Raw genomic sequence first — 17,405 nt, 5'->3', positions numbered from 1 at the left:
CTAACGTTGACAACTCGGCCAGCAGGCGAAACCTGTTGGAGATCGAAGCGAGCAACAGTCCTACGGCCCGTGGACTGGGCAGATGGGCAGATGGGCAGATGGGCAGATGGGGGCATAACAGATTAGTTAGCATATCCCATATCAGGGTAATTATTGTTAAATGAGTTAACGATCTTGTACTGCGTTGACATTTATTTATTTTCCTTAATTTCGCTGTATTAATCTTCCTGGAAACACACATTAAACACACAGCACACAAACACTCTGCAGCAAGGCGAAAAGCACAGCAGAAATCAGACAGAAAACGAAGCTGAAACACACACACACACTAGCACACACACTCACATACTCGGTCGGTTCGCTGTGGCACGTCCCGATCGGTTGAGTGTGCCCGTAATGATCATTAGCGGGCCATGAAAATCAACAGCATCAATTTGACTTTATTGGCATTGCATTGGCAATGGAACGAGCATGGGGCACTCGCAGCGCTTGGCGAAACGTCCTTTGACAATTTGCATCAGGCAGGCAATCGATCAATGAGCCACGAGAGAGCTGGCTAATTAATATATTATATCGTTACTATCGGCAAGCTCATCGAAATCAAAATGCTTGGCAATTAAGCGAACATGTGAACAACAACAGCAGAAACACACACATATTTGAGATACCTGTAACAAAACTCAATTAAAACCAACAACAACTTTGGGCAGCTGCCACAGAGATCGGGAGAGAAGCAAAGTAGAGAGAAAAAGAGAAAAAAAAAAAATCAAGAAATCCCCCAACAACCAAAAAAAGACGCAGCTAATTTAACCAAATTGGATTACTTAATAAGTTTATTGGATAAATAACTTGGCCGCAACAACAATGACGAGACACACAAAAGCATAAAGTGAATGTTTTGTTGTTGCTGTTGTTGTTGTTGTTGTTGGGGCGCGCCACAAGCGCACAAACCTTTTGTGGCAGCAGACACAAAATCAGCCACGGGGCAAAGCAAGTTGTATATAAAAATTGTTGAGCTAATTTCTGAGAATTACCAAAACAACAACATATGTCCCCTCTCGCTCTCACTCACACAGAGAGGGGGACAGACCCCTCTCTCTCTCTAATGTGTTTTTGTTCTACAGAAACATTTGAAATGATATCGTCAGGCAAAGCAGAGCTGCAGCTAAGCCCCCAATCAAGTGGGCGTCGTAATTTATTATTAATTATAATCAACTTTTTGATAGACAAACAGTCAGCACAGCAAACTGCCAAGCGGAGCGCCTATCGAGGCATCGCATGTGCGTGCCTCTAGACAAACAAGACACGGCTCGGTCAATGGATGTTTAGCCAGAGCCAAGCACTTCATTTGTGCTGTCTGTGTGCTTTATGCGTAACTGCGATATATATCAGAGACTCCTTCTCACTCTCCCTCTCTCCCTCTCTCTCACCCGGTATGTGCTCTGTAATTGACTCTAAGGGTTTGATTTGTTGAGCTCCTGACACTGATTTATGCATGAGCCTTATTTACATTGTTTACTCGGCTTTGGCTTAAGTTGTGCAACCAAATCATAGACCAGACGCCTTCTGACAGTCGGCCGCAATTTAGTGCTGTTAACAGCTAGTAATTAGCAATTAGACTCGATTTGCCTATTAATTAGCCATATCAATGACTCGGCCAGCGGATCTGCAATGCAGTTCCCATTGCATATTCATGGGAATCGCAGCGAGTTGCGCGTTTATCGATCTGTCCCATAAATTGTGCGCTAATGAACATAAATTTTGATTTAGAAACCATTAGCACACCTCGAGTCAAAAATGCCGCGTTGTCAATTCCAGCCAACTCGTTTCAGATACATATATGAGTATTTATGTGTGTGTGTGTGTGTGTGTGTGTAAGCTACACCTCCACCACACCCACCTGCATCGCCTGCACCACCCCTACGTACTCGTCTTTTTGATCTCACTTGCGCTCAATTAAATTCTACAATAAAACACGATTTGCATTTCAAATTGTGCAATTAAAATGCTTATGAAATCTATAAAGAATCGCTAAATGCATTTTATGAACACCAGCTCGGCGTAGTGCTACAGCAACTACAACAACTACAACAACCACAACAAAGTAATGCTAAATGTCACACGTTAATTAATTACTAGCGCATAATTAAAAGTAGTCAGAGTGTAAATCTGTCTCTGGCTTTATATATGACCTCTTCATATTTTTGTCGTTGTTGTTGCTGTTGTTGTTGTTGGCTGGCGCCTTTCTAAGTAAAAGCTGATATTTTTTTCCCGTAGCTTTGCGAAAGTTTAAGGAAACTTTTTCTGAATTTTGTAAAGTGCCAATTTGGTCTGGGAGCCCCTCACTTTTACCTCGAATTGCCTGGCATCGCAGTTATATTGTTGTAGATTATGTAAATCTGTGTGTTTTGTGTAGATGAAAAACAAGCTGATTGAAAACAATTTGATTGAGTTGCTCAAACTGTGGAACTGGCTTAGCCCAGCTCGACTCTCTAAGATGAACAATACCTGAACATATTATAAATTTACTATATATTGTGTAAAGGAAAAATCGAATAATTTATACTAGTTGCAAAATAACATTGATCGATTTTCACAGGTATCCAATGCTGTTTACCGTTTACAGTTGTCAATTTATCGCTCCCAATTCCTTCGCCCCAATTAAAAAACATTTGCTTTGTTTTATATGTATTTTTGTTCTTGCATAAGAATATTTGATATATTTATGTATATTTCTTTAAGCATTTTTTTAATGTCTTTTCTTAACAATTACAACTAAAGTAACTAAAGCTTAAGTTCTATCGTAAGCTGGAAAATGAATGCCCGATTTGTTCGCTTAGTGTTAAATATAAATACAATTATTAACATAAATCTAGTGATAAATAAATGCTAAATAGATTTACCACAATTTTAAAATACGAGTGAAAATGTGCAAGAAATTCGCTAATTAAAATTAATGTTTGTATCGCACGCATTTTTTTTGTTGTTCTTCATTATATTTACACGCTTAAGCAATTAATTTAATTTGTACAATTGTTTCTCTCTCTCTCTTTCTTCAACTCTTTCAAAGTGATTTTTAAGCTATCTTTTTTTCTTGCATTTTCTTTTCTAATTCTTTGAGCTCAACTCAACTCGTCACGAAGTTCGCCCGCCGCCTATGATTTGGCACTGTTTGGGGGCGTGGCTAGTGGACGCTCTTCGCAACGTTCTTAATACTTTTGCAGGGAGTGCTATAGATGAGAGTTTCAGGTTGTCTATATACACTAAGCCTAGCGCTTTTCATTTTAAGAATATATCACAAATAATTAAATTTAAGATTCGCATTTACACACTCACACACACACACACACACACACAGTCATTCGCACACTCACGCACAACGCTCAGCAATGTAGGCGGCGTCTCTTTAGTAAGGAACTCACGGATAGACAAGATGGAGGAGTGGCCACCTAATGACTCGCATCCAGATCATGCTCATCATCGCTGGCACAATCGTCCATCTCCATGTCGATGAGCTCGTCGTCGTCCTCGTCGCCGCTGCCGTTATGCATGTTGCGCTCGGAGCCGGAGCCGGAGCCGCCGCCCTTCTCGTCCTCCTGCTGCATGCGCTTGTGCTTGGTGCGACGGTTCTGGAACCAGACCTTGACCTGGGTCTCCGACAGGTTGAGGGACTGTGCGAGTGCCTTGCGCTCGGCTCCCACCACATACTGATTGCTCTCGAAGGCGTGCTCCAGCTTCAGCAGCTGCGACGGCGAGAAGGCGGTGCGAATGCGTTTCGGCTTGCGAAAAGGCTGCAGAAGGAAGTCTGGAAGGAGCAGAAAAAGAAGCGAGTTGGTTAGTCAAAGCTCGGAAGGCACAGGCTAGGCATTGTTACTTACTTCCAGGGAAACGGTGTGGAAAGATGCGGCCGTGGCGACTGAGCAGCCACGGATAGAGCGGGTAGCTCTCGCGCGGCATGCCCGGATTGCCCATGAAGGAGGCGGCGGCGTGCGGGGGCAGGCCAGCGGCTGCGGCGGCAGCTGCTGCTGGACCCAGCACATGGCCGGCCTGCAGGGCTGCGGCCATTTGGAACTGGGCGGCGGCAATCAGATGCGGATTGTGCTGGGGCGCCAACTCCGGCGGCGTGTTGATGTACGGCGGCAGTGCCTTGATGTCGGGCATGCCCGGCTGGCCTTGCGGTGGCGGTGGACCGCCTGGGCCCATCGGGAACGGACGCACTAAGCCCGCTGGCGGCATGCCTGGCAGCATGAGCGGATTGGGGCCGGGGCCAGCGGGGCCTGGGCCGGCGGACGAATGCATGACAGGTGTCTTAGGGTAGCTGGGCGGCTGCTGCTGTTGCTGTTGTTGCTGCTGCTGCTGTTGCTGCTGCTGGTGCTGCTGAGGTGGTGTATTGTGCGGACTGCTGACCAGCAATGTGGGCGATGACGAGGGCTGCGACGATTGCGGCGACACGGACTTGGGCGGCGTGTGTGGCGGCTGAATGCGCTGCGCTGGGTTCTCGAGCTGCTCCGAGCCGGGCGGTGCTGGCGAGCGCTCGCGCTTCAGGGAGACAGCAACGGGTGTGGAGTGCACATCGCCCAGCGGGGAGAGGCGCGTTTGGAGCGGACTGAGGCTGTTGGCGACGGCGGCATTGTGATGCAGGCGCTGCAGCAGCTCCTGGATATCGTGGTGTGACTTTGGTGTGCCCTGCTGCTGCTGATGGAGCAGCAGATGCTGGTGCAGGGCGTGCTGTTGGGCTGGCGAGAGATGGGGATGCGGATGAGGATGCGCATGCGGATGTGGTGCCATGTGCGGCGGCAGCACGTGGGCGGCGTGATGTGTTGGCGGTGCCATCAGATGGTGTGGCGGTGTGGGCGTGGCGGACAGCATTGTGAGCGCAGCGGGCGGAGTCTGGGGCGGCGAGCCGGGCCCATTGCGATCCGGCTGCGGGCTACCAGGCTGCTGATCCGGATTGCCTCCGGCGGCAGTCGCCGTCGCATCGTTGCCAACAATCGATTCGATGCTGAAGCCGATCTTCTGCTTGGGTGTGGGCAACATGACGGCTGAGGTGGGTACCGGCGGAATCATTTTAGTCATAAATACGCGCGTTGATTGTGCGGGCGAGGCGGCGATTAGTTCGGCTATGTTGGCGGCTTTTGTCTATCAAACTGTATCTCAGTTAATCCTTGCGTAGGCACTTGCCTTTGTTTGTTTGGTTGTTGTTTTTACACTTGACGCACCATTGGAGCGCTTCACTACACACTAAATGGCTGCCGTTAGCTTTGAAACCCTTCGACAGTTGCGGGCGACGGGCACGTAAACAACTTTCTAGCGGGGGGCACAGAGAGTCAACAATTTAGTATTTTGTATGTCTGAGTTTTGCGATCGACGCGCTCGTAACGTGTTCACTCGACGACGTTCACAGTCTGAATAATCGAGAGAAGCGCCGCAGTCACACCAAGTGTACGCAGTGGGAATTATACACATGCACACACACGACTAACGACTTGACGAGCGAGCGCACGCTCTCTCTCTCGCTCTCGCTCACTCTCTTTCTGTCTGTCCGTCTCTCGCTTTCCACAAAACACGTCAAACCGGTCTGCGCCCGCGTCTCGTGAGTGCTCTTGCTGCTTGTGGTATTGCCGTTGCTCGCGCAACGTGCCAGAGCGAGAGCGCAAGAGCAGCTCAACCAGACGCACAGACCAATGAGCGCTGCTCGCCAGCTTGCCATTGCACTCTCGCCTGCTTGTGGATTTTATCTGGCCACGCCATGCTGTCTCATTATCTGAACGGTTCAGTTGCACATGGAGAGGCGTACACAATTTAATTCGCTACGATGTATTTGTGTGTGTTTGTGTATTTCTGCATATGGCTTCCGTTGATTTCTTCAGCCGCTGGTAGTTGTGGTAGTTGTTGCTGTTGTTATTGTTGTTTGGCTGTTGTTCCTCTTTTTGTTGGCATTGTGGCTGTCGCTGTGTAATTTGGCTTACACTGTCATTCATAGTTTTTGTGGTTAGATTTCGATTTGGTTTTTATTTTATTGGACAAAGCAAGCGAAAACTGTTCAAATATTTTAAATTGGACGTTTACTTAGTCAAGTTAATAGTTAGCCAGATATAGATATTATAAATGCTATTGTTTAATTGCAATAATTTAATAATAAAAAATTTAAAAAAATAGTATGCCCCTTCTATTAATTTAAATTTATATTTTATACAGCATAAACTAAATGGATTAAAAAATATTAGACAAATTGAAATAAAATATATATTTCTTATATCATTCCAAAATTTATGAAATAAAAAGACTTTTAATATTATGTGATTATATCATTATATAAAAATGATAATTATTATAAGTGTTAGTGTTAAAATATAAATAGGATTCTTTTTTATATCTGCATATAAGTATAGATCTGTCCACATAAGCATATGCTATGTATACACACATTATTTACTTATACTCATAAATTAATTATCATATGTACATACATATTTACGTATATTTCAGCATGTATATGTATGCATATGTAGATAAGTACTTATATATATATGATAATATATATTATATTTTGACTTTATTTTTCCTGCTATTCTCGATAATTTATTCATGTAAGCAAATAAATATTTACATATATAAATATTTACAGATAATATAAAGATATATACATTTCTCAATATAAGTAATTATTCTAATTAATTCATACATGTCAACTATAGCTATTCACATATTTATTTATATTATATATAGTATATACCATATCAATACAAAATCAGATTTCATCTTCTATATTTCTAATATACATACATATATCATGCATATCAGGCCATATGCGACCAAGTTTGATTTGTGATTTGCATGCTGCTCTGCTAACTTGGCTCGTCCACTCCGCATGCTGATTTTTGTGTGAACTTTGTTCGAATTATATTGAACAGCAGCGGCAGAGCAGCGACTAGCATTGGTTGTCGTGGACGAAGAGTGAATAGAATCGATTCAATTATAAATTCCGCACCACAAATGCACTTCAAAAAGTCGCCCTGTTACCAATAAATCAAATCAGGCGCACATTTTCTGCGACAGTTTTATATAGAGGGCAATACGCGTACGATTTCCATGTTAATTTCTATGCATATATTTAGTTTTTTGTTATTTGTTTTTGCTTTTCGCTTTGGCACAAGACAAACTTTGTGCTATTTATGTATATGTGTGTGTGATCGCAATCCAAATCGAGCTGAAATCAGAGCACCCATTGCCGGGGCAGCTGCCTATTTTAAGAGCAAGACGCAAATATCAATTAGTAATCAGTAAATAATGCCAACAAATAGTTTTCACACTATTTTTTGTTAGCTTTAGTCGAGACGATTGTTCGTCGTGGTTATCGATTCGGGAGCAGCGCACATAATTTATGACTTTCGAAATACACGAGAGTTGAGATTCGTTTGTTTTTCAAAATTAGATTGAAATCTTATTTATAGACAGTTAATGATGTCAACTGCCTACTAGAGCCGATTGCATTCGGTGACCAAGCGGCGCTATTAGAGCATAATTATGCTGATTAATGAGCTTCGTGTACAGGGCATAGCAATCAAATCGAAAGATCAGGGAGCACATTTTAATTGCCAAAACGTGTGAATAACACGCGATAGTGCGAAAACTCAAAGTAAAACAATGGGCTCAGAGTATAAAAATATGTGCCCAAGTAGTTCATTTCACAATTAAGCAAATGCAACATCAAGTGGCTAGATTCACACGCCCACTGCGGGACACTAAGGACAAGAGTGAGTTGGAAAAAAATCGAATAGCCGCAGCGCAAGGACGAGTGCCTGTGTCTCACCGCAGGAACTGCGCAACAATTGTCCTGTTAATGAGCAAATAAAGATATCTGCATTACCAGCAGCAGCAGCAACAGCCGCAGGAGCGGCAGCAACAGCAACAACAGCAGCAGGAGCAGCAGCTTCATCTAAATAGATGTTCGCCTAACCAGCTGTCTGTCCCGAGCTCTAGCACCCGCTGAGCAACCAATTGAGTGCGAGTACACACAGTTCCCGCACCTTAAACACCCTGCAAATAGATCGAAATGCGTAGCCCAAATGCGTTTTCAGTTCGAGTTGAACACAAATAATTGCGAAAGTTGAGCACATACTACTAGCTCTAATGAAATTTTGGTAGATTAGACTAATGCAATGGCAGAAATATTCATAATGCGCAGAGAGTAGAATATTTGCAATTTACAGGGTATCTGCTCATGCAGAAAGTTCGCATTGGCGAATCGCCTGTGACTGCAGATTAAAACCATAAAAAATGCAAGACAAGGGCAAACAACAAGGGCTCAAACAAACACACACACACACACACACAGAGAAAAAACGTATTTATTAAATGGAAATAAAACGAAGGCAATCCCGAGAGACAGACATAGAGAGCGCACAATGCCCAGCCCAGCAGAAAGGTGTCAAAATCAACAATTTTCGAGCTGCAAACAATTCCACAGAAAACAAGGCGCACAGCATGATGCAATTTAGCTCCTCTCTCTCTCTCTCTCTCTCTCTTTCTCTCTCACTCTCTCGCTCAGTGTATATCTCTCTAGCTCCCTATTTTTGGTCACTCGTGTAACAATTTTTCGGCTGAAATCATGTAGCATTTAGATATGAAAACAAGAGTTTCACTTTTGCCTGAGATGAAAGACAATGAAAAACGTGGCAAATTTCCCTTTGTTTAATTTAGTGGCAAGAAATTGTTGAGAAACAAAAAACTGACTTTAATGATGATGAGTCGGCGATTAGAAGAACACTTCGAGTGCACCTCAGGAGTGCCACTAAATTCATTTGAATTGAGTTTGTAATTTTCGATGTTTTCTATTTTCTGTTTTCTGTTTGGTCTTTTTACACTGAAAATGGCACAATTATATAGAAGTCTCAATAGAAGACGGGTGCGTGTGTGTGCTGGCATTTAAATGTAATTAATTTACAGTGCTATAGATTGGAGCTGAAGGCAACGCAGGCGGCAGGTATACATGCATATATATATATATTGTACATATCTAAATCCATATTTCGATTCGTGGAATTTCAGCTCAGATCTATCAATTTCACAGCTCTCATAATAAGTTCGTTTTCCCAACGATCCGCTCATAATTTGAACGCTTGTAAATCCACGCGGCTCACAAAATTATGATGGATGATATTGTGGCTGCATTTTCACGCTTGAGCACCGTGACAGGGGAAGGGAATGGTAGGGGCAGCGGCAGGGGCAGTTGCAGAGGCGTGGCAATAGAGTAGCCGAGAAAAACTCGAAACTGACAGCGCTTCCAATTCAAATGATGATAAGCATGAGAGAGGATCGGATCGGATCGGATCGAGGGCTCCTAGGCGGGGGCGCGCTCGCGTTTGGAATGGGCTCATCAGGCAACTGGACAACAAGCGTTCTGTGCCCTGTCGAGTTCTGAGAAAAACCCATTACAAGGTAAATGCCAGCGCCAAGGGGCAAGGATCAGCATATGCATTTGATATTTCGTGCACGCCACGCAGAACGAGGCCAATCAAGAGCTGAATAAACGAAATGAAATGAGAGAGAAAAAACTAGAAAGAAATACCAAAACAACGAGCACAATAACTACAAAGGCCATAAAATCATATTAAAACACAATTTTTGGTCAACAACTGAGCTGAGGGCTGGAGGGGCCAAGCGACATAAAACATTTATATCTAATCCTTGACAATAATAAAAATCACAAAAACGACATGACAACGATAACGACAATGGAAAATGGAAAATGGGAAATGCTACGAGCTGTCAGCAACGGCAAACATTGCTTTAAATTGTCTGAAAAGTGCTCAACAGCGAGCAGAGAGCAGCGAGCCAAGGCAAGGAAGGCCAACAGCCATAGCCAACAAAAAAAGAATACAGTAGTCAGAGAAATGTCATAAAAATGTCTAGCGCTAGCTCCCACTTTTCACTTTTCTCCTGCCCGCTGCCCTTTCTCTTTCCGTACGTGTGTGCAAAACATTCTACACTATTCAAGAGCCAGGCATTTTTATGACACTTTCCGCAACGGGGCGAGGACTCTCCAGCCCTAGCCCGAGCCCTACACCTAAACGTAAACCTAAACCCAAATCCAAACCCAAACCCAAACCCTATTGCTGCTATCCTTTCGGCCAGCCGTACAACAATCGCATACAAAGAGGAAAATCTTAGTTGCTGAAAATAAAATCAACGTAATTTTTATAGGTTTTCACCGCTATTTTTTAGTGGCCATTCGTACTCGTTACGAGTTGTTTTCTCTGCTCTCTTCTCTGCCGTGCCCTGCCCTGCCCTGCCCTGCCCTGCTCTGCTCTGCTTACTCCCCTTTTTTGACACATTTCAACGTTATTTTTCGGTCGACAGGCACTTTTGTTCGTGTGTCATTATCGTTTGCCTGCATCCGTTTAGATGCGACTTTATCTTCAAATCAAAATTTATGAACCGGCGGCAGAGGACAAACAACTACACTAGCCGATCGACTGCAGATAAAATCTTGATTCTAGTTGCTAGAAAATTTTATATGGCTTTGTAATGCATAATATACAAAATATAATAATAAAATATATAATACATCACATTTAATATATATTGTATAATATATGTATATCTATAATTCTATAACTATTACAGGTAAGTTATAGGTAAATACTATTATATTATTACTGTATTAGTGAGTCTCACTCAGACTTCAAGTAAACATATAAAATCACCGAAGAAATATTTTTCGAGTTATTATTATTATTATATATATTTGTATATTATATTAGTATTATATTATATTATTCATTATAGGAACGATACAAATTATCCACTTATATTTCAATGGAACAGTCAAATTTCTCGAAAAGAATTTTATATTTTTCTGGATTGCTATTAAATGGGAAATCATAGTATAATATTTTGTCTTTTAAATTGTATCATGTATACATATATCAATTAATTATTTATTTATTATTTATGTTATGCACATCTATATATATAACTTTGTATGCCAACACTCTCCTCTGTCAATTGTAATTTGCATCTTAACCCCAATCGAGTCACATGATATCTTGACTTTCTGACCGTCACCGCTTGATGACTTTTGTCTTGAACTGCCCTCGCGTGGGGAGAGCCACACTTAATAAATGATACGCCCACACTTGTCGCTCGCACTTTGCACCCCATTTGCCGTGCGCTCTTGCCCTTCCCTGCTCTAACTAGCATATCGAAACTAATGATGACACCCAATAAAAAATTCAAGCAAATGTGTAAATTTGTAAAAATGCACGAAAATGTAAATGCATAAGTTGTGAAACGGTAACAATTCGGTGAACAGATACAGCAAGAGAAAAAGCAATAGAAATGGAAATGAAAATGGAAATGAAAATAGAAATAGAAAAGGCAATATGGACACGGTTGAGCGCCTTGACGAGGGGCAGCCGAGGGTTGAGGCCAACGATATAAATTTGTTCATGTTAGTCGAAAATGTCGCTGGCGACAACAACAGCGCAGACATAAAAAAATGAGTTTGCGAATGGGAATGGGAATGGGAATGGAATAGGGACTTTGACTGGGATTGGGATTGGAATCGGGCCTGGGATTGGAATAGGGATGAGCTTGGGCAGGGGATCGCGGGGCGCATTGCAGATGACTCAATTTACACACAACGAGCGCTGTAAATTGCGCCTCATTTTGTGCACAATTTTTCCTTTGGCATTTGCCAAATGTCAAATGGAAAATGAAATGAAAGAAATGAGCTGTAATTTGTGATCTCTCTCTCTCTCCCTCTGTCTCTCTCTCGCTCGCTCTAACCTCTCCGAGCCTCATAAATGCGAAATTAGCGCGCCAAGCAAGCCAACAGAAGCAGCCCCTGGCGCAGGACGCGCGCACAAGGACACAGCCAAATGGGCCGCCATTTTGTTGGCAGCGCCGCTCGGCGTCGTTAAACAAATGAATTGCCATAAGCGCTGCCTGATTGCGATGTCACTTTAGATGGGTTTTATAATAAGCTGCGGCTCCGGCCCGGCTCCCTGGCAGCTGCCTGCTGTGCTTGGCAAGCTTGCCAGCCAACCCCCCGCACCCCGCACCCTGCACTCCGCACCCAACACCCCTTTCCATGTCAGCAATGACAACAGTTTGCACACTTTATGAGGCGCATCATTATGAGGCTGGCAGCCGGGAGTCGGGCATCCGCAGCCTGCGCAGCGACTGCCATTATTATACGCCATTTAAATAATTTTTGCTTTCATGCTGAGCCGCTGTCGCTTGCCACTCGCCGCCTGCCACGTTTTGCAACCCCCTTCTGGCATGCTACCCCTGCCATGCCACAGCGAAGGGAGATTCACCCCGAAACTGCGTCGTCTGTGCCATTTTTCTCAGGCGCACATAATCAGCGCACATCATCAGCATTTGATTGCGACAAATAATGCCGCTACTTTGTGTTGCACGCTGCACGTTGCACGTTGCACGAACTCTGCCAAAATGGCGCTGAATGAGTTAAAAGCGCGAGCGCGCGTGTTAAATTAAAAGGATTTGTGTGTTGATTGAGAGCGCTGCGCTGGCAAGCGGGGTGGGAATCATCCCAGAGGGGAATCGTTTTCCAAAATGAATTTCGGTTACATTTAATTGAATGCCAGATGCCGCATGGCAGCCCTGAAGTATTTACTCCATAACCGTCTAATGCCCAACGACGGCAAGGATGTATATGGGCTAAGATATCCTGAGCTAGCCATAGCTGCAGACGGTAGCCATCGTTCAGCCAATGCTAAGCCGATCTAACAATGAGATAATGAAACATATATGAGCTTCATGGCCCAAAACAAGCCGACAGTAGCTGCAGCCGAGGCGGTGCTACTGTAGATGCAACTGGATCTGGACCGATGGCCACACAATGGTCGGCCACTTGAGTTGTGAACATGGATTTGGTCTCGAGCTGGAAGACAATGACCGCCGGAAGGTGCTCAAAGTTAACGGCAAGCAGCTGAAGCTGATCAACGATCTCTGGCGATCTTAGGCGATCTCAACATTTTGATCTTAGTACAAAAGTCAGCGGCAGGCAAAGGGCAACAGGCGGGTGTTCCTAGTCAAATGAAAAGAATGGAACGAAACCATTCTCTGCACAGCTCTGAAGCGGAAAGAGCCAAAAAGTTAAGCCACAAACATACAAGAGGATCAAAACGGATTTAAATACAAAGTGGGAAATAATGAAGTGCCGCGCGCATCACCGAGGGGAAACATAGGCTTCATGTGGAAGATTTTCGGGGTGGATAGAGTAGACGAGCTGCCTTTTGGCTTATTAAAGTTATAATTAAAGTGAGTGTTTGTGTGACTGACTGACTGATTGACTGACGGACTGATTGACTGACTGACTGACTGACTTGCTTATGTGCCTAGCAACCCTGATCCGTTGGCGATCGCAGCGAGTTTCAGTTGCTTAAATAGAGCATTGTTCTCTGAATTCAATTAAAGAATTCCATTTATATATAATTTGTATTCACATTTAAATAGATTCACACTTGGCAAGCAGCAAATTATAATAAAACATATATTCACAGTGGCGGGGTTGAGAAAAATAGTAAAAGGAAAGTCAAACAGTTTTCTAAACTAGGGAAATCTGAGAGTAATGAAATAAATCATTTAATGCAAAACCCCCCTAAACAAAAACTGTCTACGCCATTGCTTATTTATGCTTTCACATTCATACAATACAAATTATTTGTATTCACATTTTACAGTATTGAAAACTAGAGAAAACTTGCAAATAGCACGAATCAAACTCAAATTTCAAAGTCAACCCCCCCTTTTCAAAAGCAGGCTACGCCATTGTTATGCTACCCCTTTCTCGTGAGAGACCTCCCAGCTCATGGCAAGTCATTTAATTTCATTAGGATTACGAGACAAAAAAGTCAAGAATATGCCAACATGTCAACAAGCTGAAAAAGGTAAACTGAAGCACCCTTCAGACCGGGCGATAAGTCTCAAGGAATGGCCATAAGGTAAAAGGATAATAATATAATGCATATATGAGGCCATTATGAAATTATTGTACTAGACAAAGAGAGCGAGAGAGACAGCGATAGATAGATGTATAGAGTGAGAGACTTCATCAAAATGCTCAACTGCCTCACATACTTGACTTAATTTAAGCCAATTTGGTGCCCATTCAACGAGCGGATTACATTGGCCGAAGATGCGAGTGCATCTTTGAGCCTTAATTGTTTTGGGAAAACACGCACACACACACACACACATACAGAGAGAATCACATGTGAGGCTTAACTTTGCGCAAAGTGGAACACCCGCACGCAGCTGTCCTGGAAGCACTTGAACCATGTAATCGTAATCCTCAAGTGCTCGGTAGCCGCACAGTAGCCAGGAGTCGGCATATTAGAAGGCCACCGAATTTGCGCTGGCCATTATGTAATTTGCCCTGTCGAGTCGGCATTTGTTCTGTGAAGCCGCCAGCTCAAGCTGTGCCTCGATTTGTGCCACTTTTTCCCGAGGGCGGCCGTTTGATGTGGCCACCACGCCCCTGCAATTGCCCATCAATGCAAATGCAATGGGTGCCATAATGATGTCTCTCACTCGCTGTGCGCCATAAACCGAATTCAATCATTTTCATAATTTATGAAAATATTTTTTATTAAAGCTAATTGGCCCGACAAAGCGCAGACATGACAACACCCAAACTCGGCCCGTGCCGCAGGCCCCCAAAAAAATATATATATATTCCAGCTGAAATTGGACATTAAAATGCCTCAGCATAGTAGTTGCAGCTGCTTGGCTCTGCAGTGGGCGGAATGGGAGGGGAGTGGAATGACAGTGGGAAGGGGGAGGGCAGCACAGTTCCATTGCATTCATTTAGATTGGTGTCAATGCACGGTGCGGCATTCGTAATGTTCACAGATTTGTATATAAAGTTTTGAGAGCCCGCGGCGGCTTTGTTTTTAATCAGCTGCCACTTGCCACAGACCGCACACATGAGTCGGACTCCCCGAACCGAACCGAGCTGAAGTGAACTGAGTCGAGTCGAGTCGAGTCGAGTTGATTCGAATGCCTAATTAAAATTGATTTGATTTCTCTGACACTTTTCTGTGAGGCTGGCTGGCAAATCAAAGCGGCATTGTTCGACACGCCACTCAGTCCGTCCGTCCGTCCGTCCGTCCGCCCGCTCGTCTGTCTGCCAGTCAGTCAGTCAATCGTTTCAATTTCACATTTGATTGATATTTTTGTTGAAACCAATACAGAGAATGCTGCAGAACGCTAATTAAGCCAGCCGGCGCTAAGCTCATAATTATACAAAAGCCTCAAACATAGTAGATACTCAGTGCCTTGGACTCCAGCTGGAGCGGTTAGCCAAGATTGAGGAGATTGGAGCTGGGTCTGAAGCTGAAGCTGACGCTGACGCTGAAGCTGGAACCAAGCATTTGGTTGTCATCTTGGCCATATATCTTGTTATGGCCACGGCGCATGCGCGTCTCGTCAATTAGTTTGGCTGTCAAAAAGATGATGAACTCGTTGCTTGATGAGGGTCTCGTCTCAGCTCGTCTCGGCCCTACGATCCTCGTCCACTGCTGTCCACTGACTTATCACAGTTTCAAGCGAAATTACGACGCGACGCGATTATTTTCTGCTTTTGTTTTTGTTTTTGTTTTATTTTATTTTTTTTTTTTCTCTCGTTTTTTAATAGTTTTGGCAGTTTGGCGCGTAGTTTTGAAAATGCCTGAAATATGAGTAACGCCGTGTTTTGAGACTTTCAACTGAGTTACAAATAAGAGTCAACGCGTGCGGAATGCGTGTACAGATAGCATCGATATAGGCGTGTTTATAGGCCAGTCGGAGTCAGAGTCAGAGTCGTCGCAGATGGGATTTGGAGTGCGTGTGTGGTCGATGGCTGGCGTCATGTCGTTGACATTTGCGACAAATGCCCTGACGCATGTCAAGTGCTTGTCTATGGCACTTCAACCGCAAAACCCGGTGGCTGGCTGGCTGCGTGTGGTCCATCCATCTGGTCTCATCTCTGTTTCGGGGGTGGTCCAGCCTAATTGCACAAGCTTGTTACAGCTAGATCTTTGAGTCAGCAGCCACTTGCCATCGGCAATTGGAGCCGCTGGAGTGACTCAGATGTGACGATCTTCGAGGCTGGTCTACATAGTTGGCAGTGCGTTTGTTTGTTTTTGTGTGTTTTAATCAGCTAATTAAGGTCAGCGCATAATTTTAATTGTTTTTCATAATTTGGAACGTCGGCGCTACACAAAGGCTTCGTCTGATGCGATTATCTCTCCTTGTCACTCTCTCTATCTGTCTCTCTCGAGACAGCGATAAGTCGACGAGTCTTTTGCATAATTGGCGGCTATTTTGCTTTTTAGTCTGTTGTTTATTTTGTAATGGAATCGTATTTAATTGCTCGAGCTTTCAACAAATTCAAATGGAAGTGCGCATAAAGCGGACGGGCCCAAAGGTCAGCCCCCAAGTGGAAAGGTCACATGCTGTACAGCAAACGAGCCGAGCTTATGATTTTTTTGATTCGTTCAAACGAAATCTTCAATTTGATTTGTGTTTCATTATGGAATCTCTTCAACTCGCTGTGGGAAAATGGAAAAGCAGCCACGTCTCCTGGCTTTGATTAATTTGAATTATTTTTGGAACGCGGTGAAATGCGAGCGCCTCGTGATCGTGCTCCACAATGCGGTTGCACCACCGAACCACCACCACGTTACACTCGTTGCTGTTGTTGTTGTTGTTTTTGTTTTCCTATGCCAGTTCGAATTTATTCATTTGTTTGTTTTCCTTAATTTCTGTACAAAATCTAATTAATTACAATTTTTATTGCCACGACTTGAGGCTTGGCCCGCACTCACGACTCCGCACGAGCATATTTCGTTCGAGCTCATATTTGTAATGTGATTTATATGGGAACAATGTGAGGATCTTTGAGAAATTTGTGTGTATGTTGAAAGTGCCATAAAATGTTTGAGCTATTCGAAATGTTCGATGAAATGTGAAAGCCTATTTCTCAATTTCATTTTACGATCTGAGAGAATTCTGCTCTAGCACTCCAAACTAGAGCAGTTCAAATTGTAAAATATTAAAGTCCGACTGTTGCTTACTGAAATGATTATAAATTCTGTCTGTAACTGAAATAAATATGTTTAGTTTATTTTCATAGTTTAAGAAATTGAATTTAATATTTAAAAATTTTAATGTTTGGCTTGGGGCTAATAAGAGTCAAATCTAATTTCAGTTTTATAAAATTATTTTCTGACTTACAGAAAACGTAGCTCTGTATACTAGGAGCAGATTTTAATAATTAATTTTAACAAAATAAAAAATATAATAAATAAAATAATATAAAATAAATTTAAAAAAGTAATATAAAAATATTTAAAATATACAAATAAAATAATATAAACATATGAATACAC

General features: G+C 43.2%; 1 protein-coding gene across 1 annotated transcript; it reads right to left on the bottom strand.

Moving 5' to 3' along the window:
• Window positions 1–2,670: 2,670 nt before the first annotated feature.
• On the bottom strand, window positions 2,671–5,435 carry ems (homeotic protein empty spiracles). Its single transcript, XM_018001047.2, has 2 exons — window positions 3,879–5,435; window positions 2,671–3,805 (listed from the first exon to the last, which is right to left on the bottom strand). The coding sequence occupies exons 1-2, from the start codon at window positions 5,074–5,076 to the stop codon at window positions 3,450–3,452; spliced, it is 1,554 nt and encodes a 517-aa protein (XP_017856536.1). The 5' UTR covers window positions 5,077–5,435; the 3' UTR covers window positions 2,671–3,449.
• Between the last annotated feature and the right edge of the window lie 11,970 nt (window positions 5,436–17,405).

The sequence above is a fragment of the Drosophila arizonae genome, chromosome 2, assembly GCF_054131065.1.
Source record: "Drosophila arizonae isolate 15081-1271.41 chromosome 2, UAZ_ARI_1.0, whole genome shotgun sequence".
NCBI classification, from domain to species: domain Eukaryota; kingdom Metazoa; phylum Arthropoda; class Insecta; order Diptera; family Drosophilidae; genus Drosophila; species Drosophila arizonae.
This window is presented reverse-complemented; position numbering and strand designations above follow the sequence as displayed.

Bases quoted from the DNA above. Each gene is read 5' to 3' on its own strand.
- ems (XM_018001047.2), bottom strand. From the start codon at position 5,076: ATGACTAAAATGATTCCGCCGGTACCCACCTCAGCCGTCATGTTGCCC. The intron at 3,806-3,878 runs GTAAGTAACAAT...TGCTCCTTCCAG, and splicing joins TCCACACCGTTTCCCTGGAA to ACTTCCTTCTGCAGCCTTTT.